The sequence below is a fragment of the Macaca thibetana genome, chromosome 8 (assembly GCF_024542745.1).
Source record: "Macaca thibetana thibetana isolate TM-01 chromosome 8, ASM2454274v1, whole genome shotgun sequence".
Lineage (NCBI taxonomy): Eukaryota > Metazoa > Chordata > Mammalia > Primates > Cercopithecidae > Macaca > Macaca thibetana.
The window spans coordinates 41,841,015-41,862,048 of NC_065585.1; the positions used below are offsets into that span (position 1 = coordinate 41,841,015).

General features: G+C 39.6%; 2 protein-coding genes and 1 pseudogene across 4 annotated transcripts in view; 1 reads left to right on the forward strand and 2 right to left on the reverse strand.

Annotated features, from left to right (window-relative positions):
- Positions 1–4,355, reverse strand: part of FZD6 (frizzled class receptor 6) — a 33,729-nt gene extending 29,374 nt beyond the window's left edge. The window contains exons 1-2 of one of the 3 annotated variants that reach the window (XM_050800689.1): positions 4,258–4,355; positions 2,917–3,238 (exon numbers count right to left, since the gene is read on the reverse strand). In XM_050800689.1, the coding sequence (XP_050656646.1) occupies positions 2,917–3,093 (177 nt within the window). In that variant the 5' untranslated portion in view covers positions 3,094–3,238; positions 4,258–4,355. Of the gene's footprint in view, positions 1–2,916; positions 3,239–4,191 lie in introns of all 3 variants that reach the window. The other 2 variants (XM_050800688.1, XM_050800690.1) reach the window with 2 other exon arrangements.
- CTHRC1 (collagen triple helix repeat containing 1) overlaps positions 1–21,034 on the reverse strand; it is a 403,863-nt gene that overhangs the window by 81,036 nt on the left and 301,793 nt on the right. The window lies entirely within an intron of this gene.
- Positions 11,317–13,878, forward strand: LOC126960652 (tigger transposable element-derived protein 1-like; annotated as a pseudogene).

Genomic DNA, 21,034 nt, shown 5'->3' on the forward strand with positions numbered 1-21,034 from the left:
CTCACATGAAGGGCCTGGGGTGCTCAAGAATCAGGTCTTTATTTCCCCAGCTTTAGGGAAAATGATGAAGGATTTTAACCCTAAAGTGGACTGCACAAATTTGAATTATAGTAAAATCACTGTGGCACCACTAGAGAGACTGAAGATTAGGGAGTTAACTTTTGCTTTGTTTTTGTTGTTATTGTTTTCATTTTGTTTTGGTGAGTTAAAGTCTCACTCTGTTGCCCAGACTGGAGTGCAATGGAACGATCATAGCTCACTGCAGCCTCCAACTCTTGGGCTTAAGTGATCCTCCCACCTCAGCCTCCAGAGTAGATGGGACTACAGGTGTGTGACACAGAGATTTTATTTTTGCTCTAATAAGACTTTGTATTCAAGGCACTTGTAAGAAGGAAAAAGACAGACAGAGCTAAACAGAGGTAAAACAATCACCCAGTTTAATTTTTATCTAAATGAAGTTTGCAAAGAAGTAGCAAAGTGTGAAATTTACACATTGCATTCTAAAGCATAAGAAATATTATCTTGTTTATCCAATAAGGACAAGAGCCTTAAAAAAAAAAAACAGTTAAAGATGACATTATGGTCCATGTAGACAGAGAAGACTATCAGATTGGAGTGCCTGAACCTTGGACAAATCATAACAACTCTGGGTTTCAGTTTTTTCATCTGTATAATGAAGGGTTCAGGGGTTCTTTACCTGAGCTATAAGTATATTTCAATCTAATTTGTTTTCTTTGTAATCCTACCCATTTTATTTATTTAAATATTAAAACTTATTCTGAGAAGGGGTTAATGGCACAAAAAAGGCTAAGAAGCTTATAAAAAAGGCTAAGAAGTGATCTTTAGGGTCACTTACAACTCTCAAATTATAGGATTTTGGACATTCAAATACAGTAACTAAAAGAGAATACTATTGTATAAGGAAAAATAGGAATGGGGTGGTAGGAAAAACACAACAGTATAGACTAAAATATTACGTATAGAGATTAAAAGCCTGACCTAAGTTGACAATATTATTGCCTTTTCACTTCTCTTTCCTTTCTTCTGTAGACTTAGGTTAATGCTGGTATTGTGACTGCTTGAGGGCTTTCTTCTTGTGTATCCTTAAACTTACTGAAGTAAGATTTATAGCAAAAAAAAAAAAAAAAAAAAAAAAAAACCTTCATTAGCAAAGGCTATGAGAAAAGTTACTTACATGTGGAAAATTATATAATGAAGAGATTGGTAGTGTTAGCAATCACATAAAAGAGGTAAGAACCAAAAGCCTTCTTAATAATATCCAGGCACAAAACCACTTGGGAAAGAAGCTATGTAAATTAAAAAGTAACTTTTTTTTTTTTTTTGAAAGTAAAAAACAATTGGTTCTACATGTGTAGAACAAAGCTAGTTGCTACTATCTTATAATTATAGGCATTTAATAGCAGGGATGTATCTCTCTTGAGTCTAGATGATATGAATTTATAAGGTCACTTCTAGCATTCAAACTTAAAATGGTCGGCCAGGTGCAGTGGCTCATGCCTGTAATCTTAGCACTTTGGGATGCTGAGGCAGGACGGATCACTTGAGCCTAGGAGTACAAGACCAGCCTGGGCAACATAGTGAGACCGCATCTCTAAAAGAAAAAACAAAAACCTTAAAATGTATGTAGTTACCACATACAAAGGAAATCAGATTAAAAAAATTTAGGAACACTATCAAAACATGAACACTACAAAACATCATCAGAGAAAAAGTGAATGAATGAAGTAATTATTGCTTCACAGTGTTCTCACTATATACTTTATACACTTTATATTGAATCAGACTGAACCATCAAAATGGTTCTGATTAATGAAAGTCTCAGTGCCTCATTTGTTCAGTGTTCAAAAGGACATCTTGCATCGATTTGGAAAAAAAACACTGAAAGATAACAATAATACAATCTGTATTATCCTTTTAAATAACATCTACTTAGTATTTATAAGCTTTCCTATTCCAGACATGAGTCCACAATGAGGCAGTCAGACGACTATTCAATTGAACAACAATAGAAAACTTTCAAAGCTGCAAAATCAAATCTAATCAATTTCAAAAAGAGTATATATATTAAATTTGTAGGGATTTCTTCTCTTAGCAACAATCTGAGGGGAAAAAGCCTTTACTATTCTCAGTTTTTCTGGAGAAAAACTACAAAAACAATACATGTGTCCAGTTCCCTTCAGGAGACTTAACAACCTAACAAATCTGCATGGGAAGGCAGGTTCCTGTCTGTACAGGTAGCTTTCTTCCCACACTCCCTAGTAATTTGCATATCTCTAAACCAGAGACAGGTAACTAAGGCACCTAAGGCAATCTTTAGTGTCACTGTACTCCTCCCAAGTGGTTTCTTTTAACAAGTATCTTATAAAGAACATATATGTGTTATGCTTAGAAAACAAAGTCACTTTTCAGAGACTTTGTGATAACCTTAAAATACAGTCTACAGCAACAAAATATTCTGATAATTTATTTCAGAAAAACTGTATCAAGTGAATATTACAACTACTTATAAAAACATGTAGATTTCTTCACTTTTAGTCCAGGCAATAAATATTACATGTTCACTGAATTAGAAAAATATTCAGAATTCCCATTTAGAGGAACTATCATACTTGATTCAGGAAAGCAAAATATTTTCCAGGTACAAGGTATTTAGAAATCATTTGTCACCATACTTCATTATATAAAATGAACCCTATTTAAACGAGTCTACTAAACCGGGCCGCAAATGTACATAAAACATAAGTCAGTAGAGGGATTTAATTTTCAAAAGGACTTTTCAAAACACGACTTGTACACAACTTGAAGAAATCGGCTGTGTTTAAAAATAAGTCACATTACTAGTTTCTAGAACAGAGCATAAACTACTTTTCAATAAAGGTATGAAGCACTACTCACCTCCATTTCCACGGCGGCAATACTCTGGTCATAATGACCCATCAGATTAGGGAAAAATGTCATGTTGTAGGCCATTTTCATACATCTGGGAACAGTAATTGGTTCACAGGTGAAGAGACTGTGCCCTCTTATGAGGGGTAGAAAAATACACGTCAACAAAAATGTAAACATTTCCATTTTCTTCAAATTCCTGATTCTACCACATGGCTTGGATGAATCACTCTTTGCATCCTCAGAAGATCCCCATCCAAAGATAAAATATTCAAATTCCTCATTTCACGATTTTATTCATTTTCAGGAAAACCTGAAAATGGGTCAATTACTGTAAAAACAAACAAGAGGGTGTATCAGCAACATTTGTCATAAACTCAAATGTGGAGTCAAAGTGCAGAGTTAAGATTTTCATCCCAGGTAACAAACACTGGAAAAACAACGGAAAATTCTGTCCTAGCGAGATACTCTTCCACCTGCCTTAGCATGGAATGCATCATTTGCTAAGGAAGCTGCACCTCTAGGAAACCGATGCTAGGAGGTTGCTGCTGTATGGAACACAGGGTTAAAAGGGGGAATGGCAAGAGTGAGATGGAGGAAAAAAGGAACGCTGGTGATTCGGAGTAAATCATAAAAGATTAATATAAGCATACAATCTAAGGGCCCCTGTTGGAAAGCTTATTAAGTACAAGAAAACTAAGGCCCTGGGAAATTCCTTAAGACCCAAAGAGTTCTTAAACTTGTAAAAGACTCTAAAGAGTCAATTTTTGTAGCAGTCTTAGTTTTCTCGTTTTTCAAAAGGCCAACTAGAGAGAGACTTTTAGGATTCCTCCAGCGGAGGAGCAACATTGCAGTTTTCACTGGCTAGGAGGGTGTAGCGCTGCCGTCGAAAGGAAAGTGCGCAAATCCGTCCCGCGGGAAGGGCGAAGGCAGTCCCCTGGGGGAGGAAGGCTGTGGGCCCCGGATTACGAATTACCCGCGCCCCAACACACACTGATGGCCGGTCTGCCAGCGCCCCACACCCGGGCACCTGCCCCAGGCCTAGAGCCAGACAGCGCGTTCCTGGCCTGCGCGGTGCCGCCGGGCCCCGGCACAGCCAGCCTTTCAGAGCCGGCTCCCGTTTCCGAGGAAACTCGGGTGCGGGCCGTCCCGCCACCGCCTCCCCAGCACCTGCGGCTCCCGGCGCGCCTCACCCAGCCGCGGCCCCTCGCGCCCCTCGAGGCCCGCCCCGCTTCCCCCGGCACCCGCCCGGCCCCTGCCCAGTCCCGGCCGTGGGAGCCCCACCTCGGGCAGCGGTCGAAGGCCGCTCTCCCTTCCCGTCCCCGTCTAGCCCACCGTCCCCCCAGCGACCTGAGACGGCTCCGGGGAGCGTCCGGGACTGAAGCTGCCTCGAGAGCCGCACGGGGAGCGAGAGCTGAGCGATCCCGCGAGACTGCGCCGCCAGGTCGGGCGGGCAGGTCCGGGCTCGCGGCGGCGGCGGCGGTGGGACTGGCCCTGCGCCCGGGCACCGCCTGAGCTGCGCCGCCCGGCCTGACTCCGCGGCCCGCCAGGACCCGGCCCCGGTGAACGCGCTCGGGGTGCCGAGGTCCGGCTGTGGGCCCGGGAAGCCCCCTCCACCTTGCCGTCTGTTACCGCCCCCGAGGCACAAGGCTGAGCCCTGTCTCACTATCCGGGTCCAGAGGGGTTCACTTTAGAAGGGTTTTTTTGAAGCTCTTGGCGCTCCCTCTAAAAGAACCCACTTCCTTGCGGATTTCAGGAGCCAAGAATCCTTAAACGGGGCCAATTTGCTCTGTAAAGTCAGTTGCCCAGTGACCTGAGTTCGAAAGGAGATACTTCCTGGACAACTGCTATAAAAACAACAACAACAAATCCTTTTATTAATTCGGGGAGTCTGGTCACCAACTGTATGCTCAGGTAGCAGTGGGATTCCAGCCCTGGCGGGTCCTACAGTTTTATTGATACAAACCCTAATAGGAAGTTGAACTGCCGTAGAAATCAACCTAGTTTGGGGTACCAACACTGTCATAGATGTTAGATAAATTACCTTAATCTTTCAGGGACATAGTTTCCTCACAATATGGGAATGACAATAGTTGTAGTGATGGTTAACGTTAATTGAGCCCTGGCTGTAAGTCAAATAGTGCCAAGTTCGTTACAAGTGTTTACACCTATCCTGTAAGACCCTCCTATGAAACAGAATTGTATGAGAAGCAAATGAACTTGTAGAAGTACTTTGAAAAATGCAAAGTAACTTGTAAATGGAGGCTATTCTTGTCAGATAAATCATCCTGTTGCAGAAAAGGAATGTCATATTGCCATACCTAGAAGGACAACACTGAACAACCAGAGTAAGAGTTTTGAAATCTGTGGGTGAAAGGCTTGAACTTGGAAAGGGGAATTCCTCCCCAGTTTTATCAAAAGCTTAAGACTGATGTTGGGAGACAGGTAGTGATGAAGCAATATTAATATCATTAAGAGCTGGATAGTTGATGTCTTGCAGAGTAAATTTCTATATAGGAAGAGTATTTCCCCCTAAATTTCTAAGTTTCTACATCGGAAGACTCTTTCTCTCCAATTTCTACGAACTTAATGAATCTTTTTGTGATCAGGCTCTAGTGACTACTAGGCAGTGAAGTATCGCTAAAAGTAGTAATTACCAGGCAGTGAGGTATCACTAAAAGTATCATTTAAAAACAATACTTTTAAAAGTATTTTAAAACGATACTTTTTAAAGTATCATTTACAAACGACACTTTTAAAGTATCATTTGAAAACGATACTTTTGTAATTCAAGTGAATACTTGTTCCATGATTTGGAAGGAAAAATTGTAGTAAGTTGATTTATACAGAAATAAAGCCTGTTTTATTTTTAATTGTATTTAATTATATAGTGAGCAATGATTAACTGGAATTATTAATTTTTTTGTCAGGATGGATTTGGAATACTTAGGCAATCATCTATATCGTTGCTTGTCTTTCACTGTACAAATTTCATCCCAATGGTACGAGATTAAGAACACAAACTTTGGAGTTCAAAACCCCTGGATTCAAAACCTAGCTCCAGCACTTACTTGCTGTATGAACTTGAGCAAATTATTCAGATCCTCTTTAGTTTCTTCATCTGTAAATAACTATCTGATAGTTTTCCTCATTTTCCTTCTCTTTCTCTTTGCATTGTTCCTCTGGGCTGATGCTAGGGGACAGTGGTGACCAAAAGTAGAAGAAACAGACTTTTACTTTTGAAGGCTAATTTTGCAAGGTACAGAATTATAGGTTAGTAGTTTTTTTCTCTCAACAGTTTTACTCCACCTCTCTTCTTGTCTACATGGTTTCTGAGAAGTTGGATGTCATTCTTTATTTTTATTCCTCTATAGGTAAGTTCCACATCATTAAGTATGATGTTACCTTAGGGTTTTTGTAGATGTTCTTTAGCAAATGAGGAAGTTCCCCACTCTGTCCCTAGTTTGCTGAAAGTTTTTATCGTGAAAATATGTTGGATTTTGTCAAATGCATTTTCTGCATCTATTGATGTGATCATGTGATTTTTCTTCTTGAGTCTATTCATATGGTAGATTACATGAATGAATTTTCAAATATTGGACCAAGCCTTTCATACCTGGGATAAATCTTGGTTATGCTGTACAATTCTTTTTATGCATTGCTGGATTCTACTAGCTAATATTTTGTTGAGGATTTTTACATCTTTGTTCTAGAGATGTATTGGTTTATAGTTTTCTTTGCTAGTAATGTTTTTGTCTGGTTCTGGTATTAGGGCAATGCTGCTAGGAAGTATTCCCTCTGTTTCTATCTTCTGGAAGAGATTTTAGAGAGGTGGTCTAACATTGTTGGTGACTGACATTAATTTGGGGAAATTTTCAGTCACTGTTGCTTCAAATATTTCTTCTGTTCCTGTCTCTATTTCTTCTCCTTCTGGTATTCCTGTTACACATATGTTATATTTTTGTAGTTGTTTCACAGTTCTTGGATATTGTTTCTTTAAGTCTTTTTTTCTCTTTATTTTTCAATTTTGGAAGTTTCCATTGACGTATCCTCAAGCTCAGAGATTCTTTTCTCAACCATGTCCAACCTATTAATGAATCCATCAAAGGCATTCTTCATTTCTGTTATAGAACTTTATATCTCTAGCAATTCTTATTTATTCTTCCTTAAAAATTTCATTTCTGCTTACATTAACCATCTGTTCTTTCAAGTTGTCTACATTTACCTTTACAGCCCTTAATATATTAATCAGTTATTTGAAGTTCCTGGTCTGATAATTCCAATATCTCTGCCATATGTGAGTCTAGTTCTGATGATTGCTTTGTCTCTTCAAACTGTGTTTTTTGCTCTATAGTGTGCCGTGTAATTTTTAGTTGAAAGCTGGACATGATGTACTGGGTGAAAGGCACTGGAATAAATGGGCTTTAGTGATGTGGTGTTAAGATGTGGGAGGAGGGGAAGCATTCCATAGACCTGTGATTAGGTCTCAGTCTTAGTGAGCCTGTGTCCCTAGGCTGGGAACTTCACAAGTGCTTCTTAGTTTTTATCCCCCTTCTTGGGTGGGACAGGATGTCTAGAGGGGGCTGGATATTTGCCATATACCAGCTTGATTAGACTCTGCTAAAACTAATAGGTTAGGCTCTGGTAAAGTAGTTTCTCTTGAGGACAGGCCTTGTTGAAAAGAGCAGAATATTTTGACATATTTCAAAATGGTTACTTTAAACCTTTCCCTATTGGATGTAGGAGGTGATTTTTCTTTGATTTTCACTGACAGAACCTGGAAGAACTCCTGGAGGTAAAACTTATGAAAGTGTGGGTGTGCCCTCCAAAGACTAGCCCCCTACCCCTTTTGTATGTGTGTGTGTGTGTGTGTGTGTGTGTATGTATGTGTGTGTGTGAGTCTCGCTCTGTTGCCAGGCTGGAGTGCAGTAGTGCAATCTTGACTCACTGCAACCTCCGCCTCCCAGGTTCAAACGATTCTCCTTCCTCAGCCTCCCAAGTAGCGGGGATTATAGGTGCACACCACCATGCCCAGCTAATTTTTGTATTTTTAGTAGAGACAGAGTTTCCCCATACTGGTCAGGATAGTCTCAGTCTCCTAACCTTGCGATCTGCCTGCCTAGGCCTCCCAGAGTGCTGGGATTACAGGTGTGAGCCACCGTGCCTAGCTAACCCCCTGAAGTTTTAAACTCTTAGTCTTGACCACACTGAACCTCTAGCAATTCATCAGTTACAGTTCTGGTCTTCTTACCCTGTACTCGTGCCCCTGGAGGTTTCTGCTGGTGGGTTGCTGCTCTAATAAATTATGATTCTCTGTATCTGCCTGTTTGTCTCTCCAGCTTTGGAAGCAGCGGCTTGCTCTGTGTCCCCACTTCTCTGCTAGATCTAGGAAGAGTTGTTGATTTTCCGTTTGTTCAACTTTCTACTTTTTGTTAGGACGGATTAACAGCTAAGCTCCTTACATGCCACACTACAAACCTTAATATCTCATTTTAAAAAATAGGTATAACTTTAAGAATTTTATTGATAATTCCAGTTGCTACTGCCTTAGCAGAGCAAAGTATCTCCAAGTTAAAATCAAGTTGAAAATCCCAAGAGCTGCAATAATTCAGGAAAATTATGTAATTTGGCATTAGTATTCATAGAATACTGACTATGAAAATTTTGATTATGACAATATAATTAAGGGATTTTGCTAAAATGAAGAGAAGAAAGTAAATATCACAGGGGTAAATATGTAATTTGTAAACTGTGTAAATTTTTATTTAATTACTTACCCGAACATCTCCAGCCTATCACCAGACTATGCAAACACGTGCAATAATAATTGAATTGATCTATTTTTGATATTTTGCCTACTCATTAAAACATAGCTTTACACATTAAAAACATTTCTGTCTTTATAAAGGTACGTTTTTTCAAAGTAGGAGGATAGAACATATTTCAAGTAGCAGTTTGTTAGTTTGATATATGAGTTTTAGCTATGTAGACATATAGCATGGTATCCTCCTTTGTACTCCTGCCTGGTCCCTATACACATACTAGGGGATAGGCCTGCTTGTGGCCACTGACCTGGTGCTGAGACATTAGTAGTTTGAGGAACAAATAGCAGTAGAGGGACCCCAGCTGGAGGAGGCTGGGTTGAGCAGAGGCATTGAAGAGTACAGAAGCATAAAGGGACTTGGGAGGAAGCAGTTAGAACTTCCAGTGGTATGAACCCCTTCTCTCATGAAGTTCTCTCCCAAATACTTCTTTCCCTAACCCTTAAAAGCTCTACCATGGCTTCACTCCCTCCAAGTAGCATTGTGAATTTGATCATGCACTGACTTAATTTATTAAGGAAGTCTATGCACACGACGTAGAGGATAGTTTCTATTTAAAAACTAACTTTCACTTGAAATACATTCCCTGTCACTCCCTACTCTAAAAGCTAATTGCTGCAGTGTTTGTAGCATAGCAATTAACCTTTGGGTTGTGTCCATTATGGTTGTATCTATTATGGTTGGCCAGAAATAATAGACCTAATTACTACCTCCGGTATTACTGGAAAAATAAAATTTTCAGTGCAGTAGTAACATGACACTGCAGGAAAGAGCCACATATTTTAATGACAGTTTGATGTATAAGACTGCCTCTTTAGAGCTCTGGTATAGTCATTGCAAATAAAGAGATTCATAATGCTAAAGAAAAACAGCCTCAGCTCTACTAATGCTTTGAGTTACATTTTGTGCCTGTGAGTTTGCCCTGCTGAGTTTGGTTTTAGTGGATTCAAACCTACCATCTGGTCATTTTAAATATTTAATATGTTATCCTTTTTTTTAAACCAAAGCAGCCAGGTTAAGTCGAATATTAGAAATAGTATTTTCCCTTTATAAAGCTTGTAGCATCTAGAAAAGGGCTTCTTGCCCCAATTCAGTAATTTAGACAATAACTAAATTAATGTTCTTTGATGTACAGAACCAACTTTATACCAATTATGGATCATGGGCTGCTAATAACTCTGATTTTTAAAATTACATTAAAAACAAATGGATTAGAATAATTAATATTGTTAAAATGTCCATAGTACCCAAAGCAATCTGTAGATTTGATGCAATTTATATCAAAATTTCAATGGCATTTTTCAAAGAAATAGAAAAAATAATCCTAGAAGTCATACGGAACCACAAAAGACCCTGCATAGTGAAAGCAATCTTGAGAAAGAGGAACAAAACTAGAGGCATCACACTGTCTGATTTCAAACTGTATTACAAAGCTACAGTAATCAAACCAGTATGATGCTGGTATAAAAACAGACCAATGGAACAGTAGAGAGAGCCCAGAAATAAGCCTATATATATATACAATCAGCTAATCTTTGACAAGGGCACCAAGAATGTACAATAGGGAAAAGATAGTTTCTTCAATAAATGATGTTGAAAAAACTAGATATCCACATGCCAAAAAATGAAAGTGGGCTCTTTTCTTATACAATGTAAAAAAAAATTAACTTGAAATGGATTAAAGACTTAAATATAAGAGCCAACACTGTAAAACTCCTAGAAGAAAACATAAGGGGACAGCTGCTTGACATTGGTCTTGGCAATAATTTTTTTTGATATGACATCAAAAGCACAGGCAACAAAAGCAAAATTTCCTAAGTAGAACTACATATGCACAGCAAAGAAAATAATCAATAGAATGGAAAGGCAATCCTATGGATTGGGAAAAAGTATTTGCAAACTACATATCTGATAAGGAGTTAATATCTAAAATATATAAGGAATCCATACAACTTAATAGCAAAAAATACAAAACAAACAAACAAACAAAAAACAAAATCAAACCAACCAAAGAACAAATAACTAAAAAATAGGCAAAAGACCTGAATAGATGTTTTACCAAGTAAAACATTCAAATAGCTAATAAGTGTATGGGAAGATGCTCAACATCACTAATCATCAGGGAAATGCAAATCAAAACCACAATGAGATACATCTTATACCTCTTAGGATGGCTATTATCAACATGATGAGATAAATATTGGCAAGAGTATGGACAAGAGGGAAACTTGGCACACTACTGGTGGGAATGTAAATTAGTGGAGGAACACCTCATTTGATTGCACTTTGCTTTATTGTGCTTTGTAGATACTGTGCTTTTTACAAACAGAAGATTTCTGGAAACCCTGCTTGGAGCAAGTCATTGGTGCCATTTTCCCAGTGATCTGTGCTCAGTTCACGTCTCTGTGTCACATTTTTTAATTCTTACAATATTTCAAACTTTTTTATTTTTATCATATCTGTTATGGTGATCTGTGATCAGTGATCTTTGATATTACTATTTAATTGTTTGGGAGCACTGTGAACCATGCCCGTAGAAGATGGCGAACTTATTTGAAAAATGTTGAGTATGTTCTGACTACTCCACCAACCGACTGTTTTCCCCATCTCTCTCCCTCTCCTTGGGCCTCCCTGCTCCCAGAGGCACAACAATATTGAAATTAGGCCAATTAATAATCCTACAGTGGCCTCTAAATGTTCAAGTGACAGGAAGAGTCACATATCTCTCACTTTGAGTCAAAAGCTGGAAATGATTAAGCTTAGTGAAGAAGGCACATTGAAAGCTGAGACAGGCTGAGAGGTAGGCCTCCTGTGCCAAACAGTTAGCAAAGTTGTGATGCAAAGGAAAAGTTATTGAAGGAAATTAAAAGTGCTACTCTAGTGAACACACAAATGATAGTAAAGCAAAACAGCCCTATTGCTCATATGGACAAAGTTTGAATGGTCTGGATAGAAGATCAAACCAGTCATAACCTTCCCTTAAGCAAAAGCCTAGTCCAGAACAAGGTTCTAACTCACTTCAATTCTATGAAGGCAGAAAGAGGTGAGGAAGCTGCAGAGCTAGAAGAGGTTGGTTCATGAGGTTTAAGGAAAGAAGCCGTCTCCATAACATAAAAGTGAAAGGTGAAGCAGCAAGTTCTAATGGAGAAACTGCAGTAAATTATCCAGAATATCTAAGATCATTGATGAAGGTGGCTACGCTAAATAACAGATTTTCAATGCAGACTAAATAGCCTTATGCTGGAAGAAGATGCCATCTAAGACTTTCATAGCTAGGGAGAAGATGTCAATACCTGCTTCAAAGCTTTTAAGGATAGAATGACTCTCTTGTTAAAGGCTAATGCAGCTGGTGGCTTTAAGATGAAGCCAATTCTTATTTACCATTCCAAAAACCCCAAGGCCCTTAAGAATTATGCTAAATAGGCTGGGCACGGTGGCTCACGCCTGTAATCCCAGCACTCTGGGAGTCTGAGGCAGTCAGATTACAAGGTCAGGAGTTCGAGACCAGCCTGACCAATATAATGAAACCCCATCTCTACTAAAAATACAAAAACTAGCCCAGCATGGTGGTGCACGCCTGTAGTCCCAGCTTCTCGGGAGGCTGAGGCAGGAGAATCACTTGAACCTGGAGGTGGAGGTTGTCGTGAGCTGAGATTGTGCAACTGCACTCCAACCTGGACAACAACAAGACGCTGTCTCAAAAAAAAAAAAAAAAAAAAAATGCTAATCCACTCTGCCTGTGCTCAATAAATGAAACAACAAGGTTTGGATGACAGCACTTCTGTTTACAGCATGGCTTACTGAGTATTTTAAGCCAACTCTTGAGACCTATTGTTCAAAAAAAAAAGATTTCTTTTAAAATATTACTGCTCATTGAGAATACATCTGGTCACCCAAGAGCTCTGATGGAAATATACAAGGAGATTAATGTTTTCATGCCTGCTAGCACAACATCTATTCTGCAGCCCATGGATCAAGGAGTAATTCTGACTTTCAAATCTTATTATTTAAGAAACAAATTTCATAAGGCTATAGCTGCCAGAGAGAGTGATTCATCTGATAGAGCTGGGCAAAGTAAATTGAAACCTTCTGGAAAGGATTCACCATTCTGGATGCTATGAAGAACATTCATAATTCATGGGAGGTCAAAATATCAACATAGAGGCTGGGCACAGTGGCTCACGTCTGTAATCCTGCACTTTGGGAGGCTGAGGTAGTCAGATTGCTTGGGCCCAGGAGTTCGAGACCAGCCTGGGCAACATGGCAAAACCCCATCTCTGCAAAAAGTACAAAAAATTAGCCAAGCATGGTGGCACATGCTTGTAGTCCCAGCTACTTGGGTGGCTGAGGCAGGAGGATGGCTTGGGCCTGGGAAGTTGAGGCTGCAGTGAACCGAGATTGTGCCACTGCACTCCAGCCTGGGCAACAGAGCAAAACCCTGTCAAAAACAAAAAACAAAACAACAACAACAACAACAAAAAACCATGAATGAGAGTTTGGAAAAAGTTTATTGCAACCCTCATGGATGACCTTTGAGGTGTTCAAAATTCAAGTGGAAGAAACTGCAGATGTGGTAGAAATTGCAAGAGAACTAGAATTAAAAGTGGAACCTGAAGATGTGACTGAATTGCTGCCATCCCATGATCAAACTTTAATGAATAAAGAGTTGCTTTTTATAGATGAGCAAAGAAAGTGGTTTCTTGAAGTGGAATCTACTCCTGGTGAAGATGTGAATATTGTTGAAATGATAGCAAAGGATTTAGAATATTATGTAACTTAGTTGATAAAGCAGCAGCACAGTTGAAGAGGATTGACTCCAATTTTGAAGGAAGTTCTGTGGGTAAAATGATATTAAACAGCATCATCTACTTCAGAGAAATCTTTTGTGCAAGGAAGAGTCAATCAATAAGGTACAGTTCATTGTTGTCTTATTTTAAGAAATTGCTACAGCTGCTGCAACCTTCACCAACCATCACCCTGATCAGTCAGCAGCCATCAACACCAAGGCAAGACCCTCCACCAGCGAAAAGATTGTGACTCACTAAAGGCTCAGATGATTGTTAGCATTTTTTAGCAATAAGATATTTTACATTGTTTTTTAGACATAATGCTGTCACACACTTAATAGGCTACAGTATAGTGTGAACTGGGAAACTAAATATGCACTGGGAAACCAAATAATTATGTGACTGACTTTGTTGCAAAATTTATAGTGGTGATCTGGAACCAAACCTGAAATATCTCCTAGGTATGCCTGTATGCCAGATGGAAAACAGTATGGAGGTTCCTCAAAAAATTAAAAATAGAACTACCGTATAATCCAGCAATCATGCTTATGGTTATATATCCAAAAGAACTGAAGTCAGTATGTTGAAAAGATATATGCATGTCCATGTTCATTGTAGCATTATTCACAATAGCCAAGATATAGAAACTACTTAAGCATTTGTTGGTGGATGAATGGATGAAGAAAAATATGGTATAAGTATACAATGAAATATAATTCAGCCATAAAAGAAGGAAATCCTGCCATTTGCAACAACACAGATGAACCTGGAGGACATAATGAAATAAGCCAGACACAGAAAGACAAATACTGTAAGAACTCACTTATATGTGGAATCTAAAAAAGTCAAAATCACAGAAGCAGCAAGTAGAAAGGTGGTGGCTAGGGGGTGGGAGATAGGGGAAATGGGAAGATGTTCGTCAAAGGAGAAAAAAATTCATCTTATGATGAATAAGTTCTGGGTCAGGTGCGGTGACTCACACCTGTAATCCCAGCACTTTGGGAGGCCGAGGCGGGTGGATCACGAGGTCAGGAGATTGAGGCCATCCTGGCTAACATGGTGAAACCCTGTCTCTACTAAAAATACAAAAAATTAGCCAGGCATTGTGGCAGGCACCTGTAGTCCCAGCTACTCGGGAGGCTGAGGCAGGAGAATCGCTTGAACCTGGGAGGCAGAGGTTGCAGTTAGCCGAGATGCTAAGATCTACTTTGCTAAGAAAGTAGATCTTAAGTGTCTCACCACACACACACACACATACACATACCACAAAATGGTAACTATGTAAGGTGATGAATGTGTTAATTAACTTGATTGTGGTCATCATTTCACAATGTTTATGTATATCAAATTATCACATTGTATGTCTTGAATATACACAATTTTTATTTGCCAATTCTACCTTAATAAAGCTAGGGAAAAAGAAATACAAAAAATAAGCACAATGGGATAAGTATGTATCATAGGTTGATAAGTGAAGGAAAACATGGAGTTAAATTTTTAGAGAAAGTGGAATTAAAGAAATATGACTATATTTCAGTTCAATAGAACAGATTTTATAGAGGAGGTGGGCTTTGGGGAGCTACTTGAATATAAAATTATTGAGAGATTTGGTGTTTCCAACATGGTATGTGGACGGGGAGATGGTTTAGAGGCAGCAATGGGATAATTTAATACAAAGGATCTTGTATGTTTTCACCTGAAGGCAGATGTACTATTAATAATGAAGCTTAAGCATCAGGGACCTTTCCAAGGCTCTATCTAATTTGATATTATGGAATCTTACATTCTTTTTCTTTAAAAAGTCTCAAAATTGTATAAGCTTTAAGAACCTCACAATTAAAATTCACTCTTCTTGAATGGGGGAAAATAATATAGTGGAGACCAGGGAAGTTGGGTAATTCAGATGGGTTTTGAGGCAGTTAATAACATCTAGAAGAGTTTCATTGATTTCTCCTTTGAAAGGGAGAATGGTGGAAGAGGAAGTTGCTGGCATATATTTTTTTTGAATAATAAACCTTGTATTACTAGTTAACTTTTGTATGCATAAATTTGACAAAACTTAAAACTATTTATTTGTTTATTTATTTGCGGGGAGATGGAACCCTGAGCAGCCCATGTACATGCAAGATCTTTATTGCAGAGATCTTCAAACCAGGTAAACCCTGCCAGCTTTTGTCCCTCCACTCCTCCCTCCAATCCGGAGATCCTTGCTGCCAAAGGAAGAATTTGTGAGAAGAGGAAACTCTTCTCTCTTGTTGCCTGGCCTGGCCCTCCACCTTCTCCATTAATGATGAGGAATTTCTTTTCATCAAACGGTCCTCTTCATTATCCTCTTTCCCTGGGTTGGATTTTCCCCCACACTGCCATGTCTGAAAGTAGAATTGAGTTATCCTCAAGGCGGATTCAGCTTCCAAGTAACTCCACCAATGAAAAACTTAATTCACAATAAAAACATGGGTTAGTCTTGACTCTTTTTAAATGTAATTTTGGATGACCACTTTTATTTTTAATTTTAAAGCATGGCCCTAACTAAAATGATTATACTTTTGCTCAAATTGAATGGATTATAATCTTAAAGATATTATTCAAAAGAAAGAGATGATTTAAACAAGAATCTTAATAAAACATTTCTATCTTAGTAAGAACTCTGGATAGAATAAATGTTGTCTTTAATTTGATTAACAAATTCATCATAACATAAATGACAATAAGAGAATTACATGGGACGTTTAACAACTAGAGACATCTGAGATTGTAAAAGCCATTCTGTGGCCTTACTACAGTTATAAGACAAACTGAAAGTTTGTCTTCCTACATAAAATTTTCTTTAGTTATAAACACACACACACAATTGACAGGTCTAGGCTTGAGTTGGGTGAGACTGGGATATAATGAGAGGGACAGAGATAGAGAGGGGAGATAAAATATATATTTCCAAGCAAGTATAAGAAACTATTAACTTTGGGTCCCTTATGGCTGCATGGAATAAGTGGGAGTCTGATGTGGAAAGGAGACTGTTGCCTCTCTTTCACATCAATCATGCATGACTTTTATAAAAACACTTTGGAGGAAAATAGGAAAATTTCACAGTATAGTATACACACAAGAGCAAAAGGCAAAAATGAAATAAATACACAAAGGTAAAAACAACAATGATATACCATACAGAGTTATTAAAATGGTCAAAATCCAAAGCAGTGACAACACCAAATGCTGACAAGAATGTACAGCAACAGGAACTCTCAATCTTTGCTGGTGGGGATGCAAAATCATGTAGTCACTCTGGAAGACAGTTTGGTCATTTCGTATAAAACTAGACATACTCTCACCATGTGATCCAGCAATTACACACCTTGGTATTTACCCAAAGGTGTAGAAAATTTATGTTGACACTAAAACCTGTACATGGATGTTTATAGCAGCTATGTTTATAATTGTCAAAACTTGGAGGTAACCAAGATGTCCTTCAGTAGGTGGATGGATAAACTGTGGTACATCCAGAAAATGGAATCCTATTCAGCACTAGAAAGATGGGCTATCCAGCCATGAAAAGACATGAAGGAACCTTAAATATATATTCCTAAGAGATATAAGCTAATCGGAAAAGTCAAAATACTACAGCATGATTGCAACTACGTAGCATTCTGAAAATATGGAAAACTATGCACAGGTGAAACTACGCAGACAGTAAAAAGATTGGGCCGGGTGTGGAGGCTCACGCCTGTAATCCCAGCACTTTGGGAGGCCAAGGCGGGTGGATCACCTGAGACTGAGGCTGGGGGTTCCAGACCAGCCTGACAAACATTGAGAAACCCCGTCTCTACTAAAAATACAAAATTAGCCGGCCGTGGTGGTGCATACCTGTGATCCCAGCTACTCAGGAGGCTGAGGCAGGAGAATAGCTTGAACCCGGGAGGCAGAGGTTGCGGCGAGCCGAGATTGCGCCATTGCGCTCCAGCCTGGGCAACAGAGCAAAACTCTGTCTCAAAAAAAAAAAAAAAAAAAAAGTTTGGTGGTTGCCAGGGGTTAGGAGGGAAAGAAGAATAAATAAGCAGAGCATAAAGGATTTGGGGGCAGTGAAACTACTCTGTAAGATACCTCTGTAAGATACCTAACTACTCTGTAAGATACCTCTGTAAGATACCTAATGGCAGATGCATGTCATTGTGCATGTGTCAAAACCCACCTAATGGCAGATGCATGTCAAAACCCACCTAATGGCAGATGCATGTCATTGTGCATGTGTCAAAACCCACAGAATGTGTTCATCAAGAGTGAACACAAACTACAGACTTCGGGTGATAATGATGTATCAATGTAGGTGCATGGATTATAACAAATGTACCATCTGGTGGGGGATGTTCATAGTCGGGGAGGCTGTGCATGTTTGAGGGCAGGGGGTGATATGGGAAATCTCTGTATTTTCTGCTGTTTTGCTGTGAACCTAAAGCTTCTCAAAAAAAAAATACAGTTGAAAAGGAGAGAAGAGGAGAGAGGAGGGGAGGAGGGGACAGGAAGGATTCCATGAAAACTTCCCAGAACAAGACTGACATCTTGCTTTTGAGAGTCTGGTGGTTAAAGGGTGGAAGGAGTTGGGGGCTCCTATCTGGGCCTTAAAAAGGCATGGGCAAGAGGAAGTTGAAATTACCAGAGTTTCCTAAAACATTAGTTACACAGTGGGTGAAATAAAAGCAAGGTCTGTGCAGACACACAGGCATTGACACTACTCTGCCTAGAGGCAGTGGTCAAATCCCTAGCAGTAGGCGGGGGGTGCAGATGGGGGTCCTAGGGGATTCCCACTGCCCCACATTAATTAAGTTAACAATTACTAAGCTGTACTCTGTGTGTGTGTGTTAGGGGTGGGGAGAACTGCACCAGGGCCCCAAGAGGTATCTCAGAAAAAACCCACAATGGCAGGGAAATAAATGATACTGCCTCCTCTAATGGGGAAATTAGATAAGGCAGAAGAAATTTCTAGAAAAGTGTATATATCTTGGTCATGTTTCATCCAGTTTTGGAAATGGAATTTCCATTTAAGATATCTCAAAACAGAGAGCTATATACTACCAGACTTTGCAGAAAATGTTGGAATAGACACATTCCTTGGCTTTTTTCCTGTTGGGCTGGTTTAACTGTAGTTGAAATGTTGGCAGTCTATTGTATTCAATAAGAAAAACAGGGGTTTAAGACATTTTGTAATTATCTTGAGCTTCAGGGAGACTATATCTAGGAGAAAAAAAAAAACCTGACCCATCTTGGATGTCAGGCATGATTATTAAACCTGCTTTTTTAACATTTTATTTAGCATTTGATTCCCTGCTTAAGACTTTTGCATAAGCTTGTCTCGTATGTTTCTTAAACCTGATTTACACACATTTCCAATTGTGAATAGAATGGAAACTCTCATACTGGAGAACTAATTCTCTTTTGGAAAAGGAGTGTTTCTTCTACTTGCTCCCATGTTTTTGGTAATGAGTCTTTTTTTTTTTTTTTTTTGAGACAGAATCTTGTTCTGTCGCCCAAGCTGGAGTGCAATGGCGCGATCTTGGCTCACTGCAAGCTCCACTTCCCGGGTTCACGCCATTCTCCTGCCTCAGCCTCCCAAGTAGCTGGGACTACAGGCGCCCGTCACCACGCCCGGCTAATTTTTCATGTTTTTAGTAGAGACGGGGTTTCACCGTGTTAGCCAGGATGGTCTCAATCTCCTGACCTTGTGATCCGCCCGCCTCGGCTTCCCAAAGTACTGGGATTACAGGTGTGAGCCACCGCGCCCGGCCAGTAATGAGTCTTTTAAAACATTTCTCCTGATCATAGATTCTAGGTTTCAAGCTTAACAGTGAGATTACGCAGAAATAGGCAGTAAGAAAATGACTTTCAGGTGGGAGAAATGTGGAAAATGAACAAGATATTTGGTGACATCCCAGACTCTGTAAAGAAAGCCTGGTGAAAATAATAAGGAAATGCACCTACTAGGTTTTGTGAGTGCAAGTATAGTCCCTGCACACAACTTCCCATTAGGACGGCTAGCAGGAGGCAGTGTGGTGTGGCTAATAGCAAGAGCTGTGGCTTTAGACTTTTTGGGTTCCATTACTGGGCTGGGCATTTACTAACTCTGTACCTTAGGTAAGTTCCTTAAGTTCTCTGCCATGGTTTCTATATCTGTGAAATCAGTTTCATAACAATAATCAATTTTTCGCTGCTTGTTGTGAGGCTTAAGAATTAATTTGTGCAAAACACTAAGACTATTGCCTGGCAAGTAGTAAGATGCCCAATTAATGTTGGATGTTACTATGTCCATTGAGGAAAGCCCCTGGAGGCCTTCTGACATACAGGCAGATGATAGTGGCATGAACTATTCTGACAGGGACATCAGGCCGTCTTTTTATCTTCCCTTCATGTCAGGAGGTGCCTATGAGAATCATGCAGCAACCATTTCTTATTGCCCTTGAGTTTATGGGTCAACTGGTTGGTTCTTCTGGTCTCCACTGAGCTTGCCCATGAATATGTGGTGAGCTACAAGGCAGCTAGGTTGTTCTGCTTCTAGAGGTTGGCTAGCTATTCACTGGGACATTTCTATTCTCTTCCATGTAGCCTCTCATCCTCCAGCAGGCTAGTCTAGCTACAGTTTGTTCACTTGGTAGCCTCAGGGTTTCAAAAAGGAGATTGAAACTATGCAAGGCCTTTTGAAGCCTAGAGTTAGAACTGGCATGAAATGTCTTTTGCTGCATTCTTTTGGGCAAAGCCAGTCAAAAGCCAGCACAGATTCAAGGGGTGGGGAAATACCACCTCTCAATGGGAGGAGCTTAAGAGTCATCTTACAAAAGAGAACGTGTAAAGGGAAGGGAATAACTGCAGCCATCTTCCAAACAATCGTCTACACTACACAATTTAATAATTTCTTGTTCAACATTTCTGGCATGTGGTCATGTACCTGGAACATCTTCAAAAATGGGTAGGTCACTGTTTTACTAGGCAGCTCTCACTGTGGGAATGTTTTCCCTTATTATCCCTTTGTAGAGACACAGACTCACAGAATCTGAATCACAGAATTGAAGGTCATTCAGGCAGTGGACTCTTTGAAGCCAGGTTCCTGTACAGGAAGCCACAGGAAGTCTGCAATTTCCACTGATTTGTCCCAGTTATACCTTTTGGAGCAAAACAAAACATGTATTTGTTACTCGTTTGTTTTTAAGAGCTTCTAATCAAGGCCAACATGGGCATTACATAACAGATACATGCTCCATTCCAGCCACTGTTTATTCATGGTCCTTTATTTATTCATGTGCTCAATATATATTAAGCAGTTTCCATGGGTCAGGAACGCATCTTAAGGTAAGTAAGGTGTGGGGCTTCAAGTCACTTAGATGTGGATTTAAGCCTCATTTTACTATCTGCCAACTGTGTGAGACTGGGGAAAGTTATTTAATTTCTCTAATTCTCAGTGTCCTCACCTAAAAAATGAGTATGATTATCCCTACCTCACAGGGAGATTGCGATAGTTAAATAAAATAACAAATA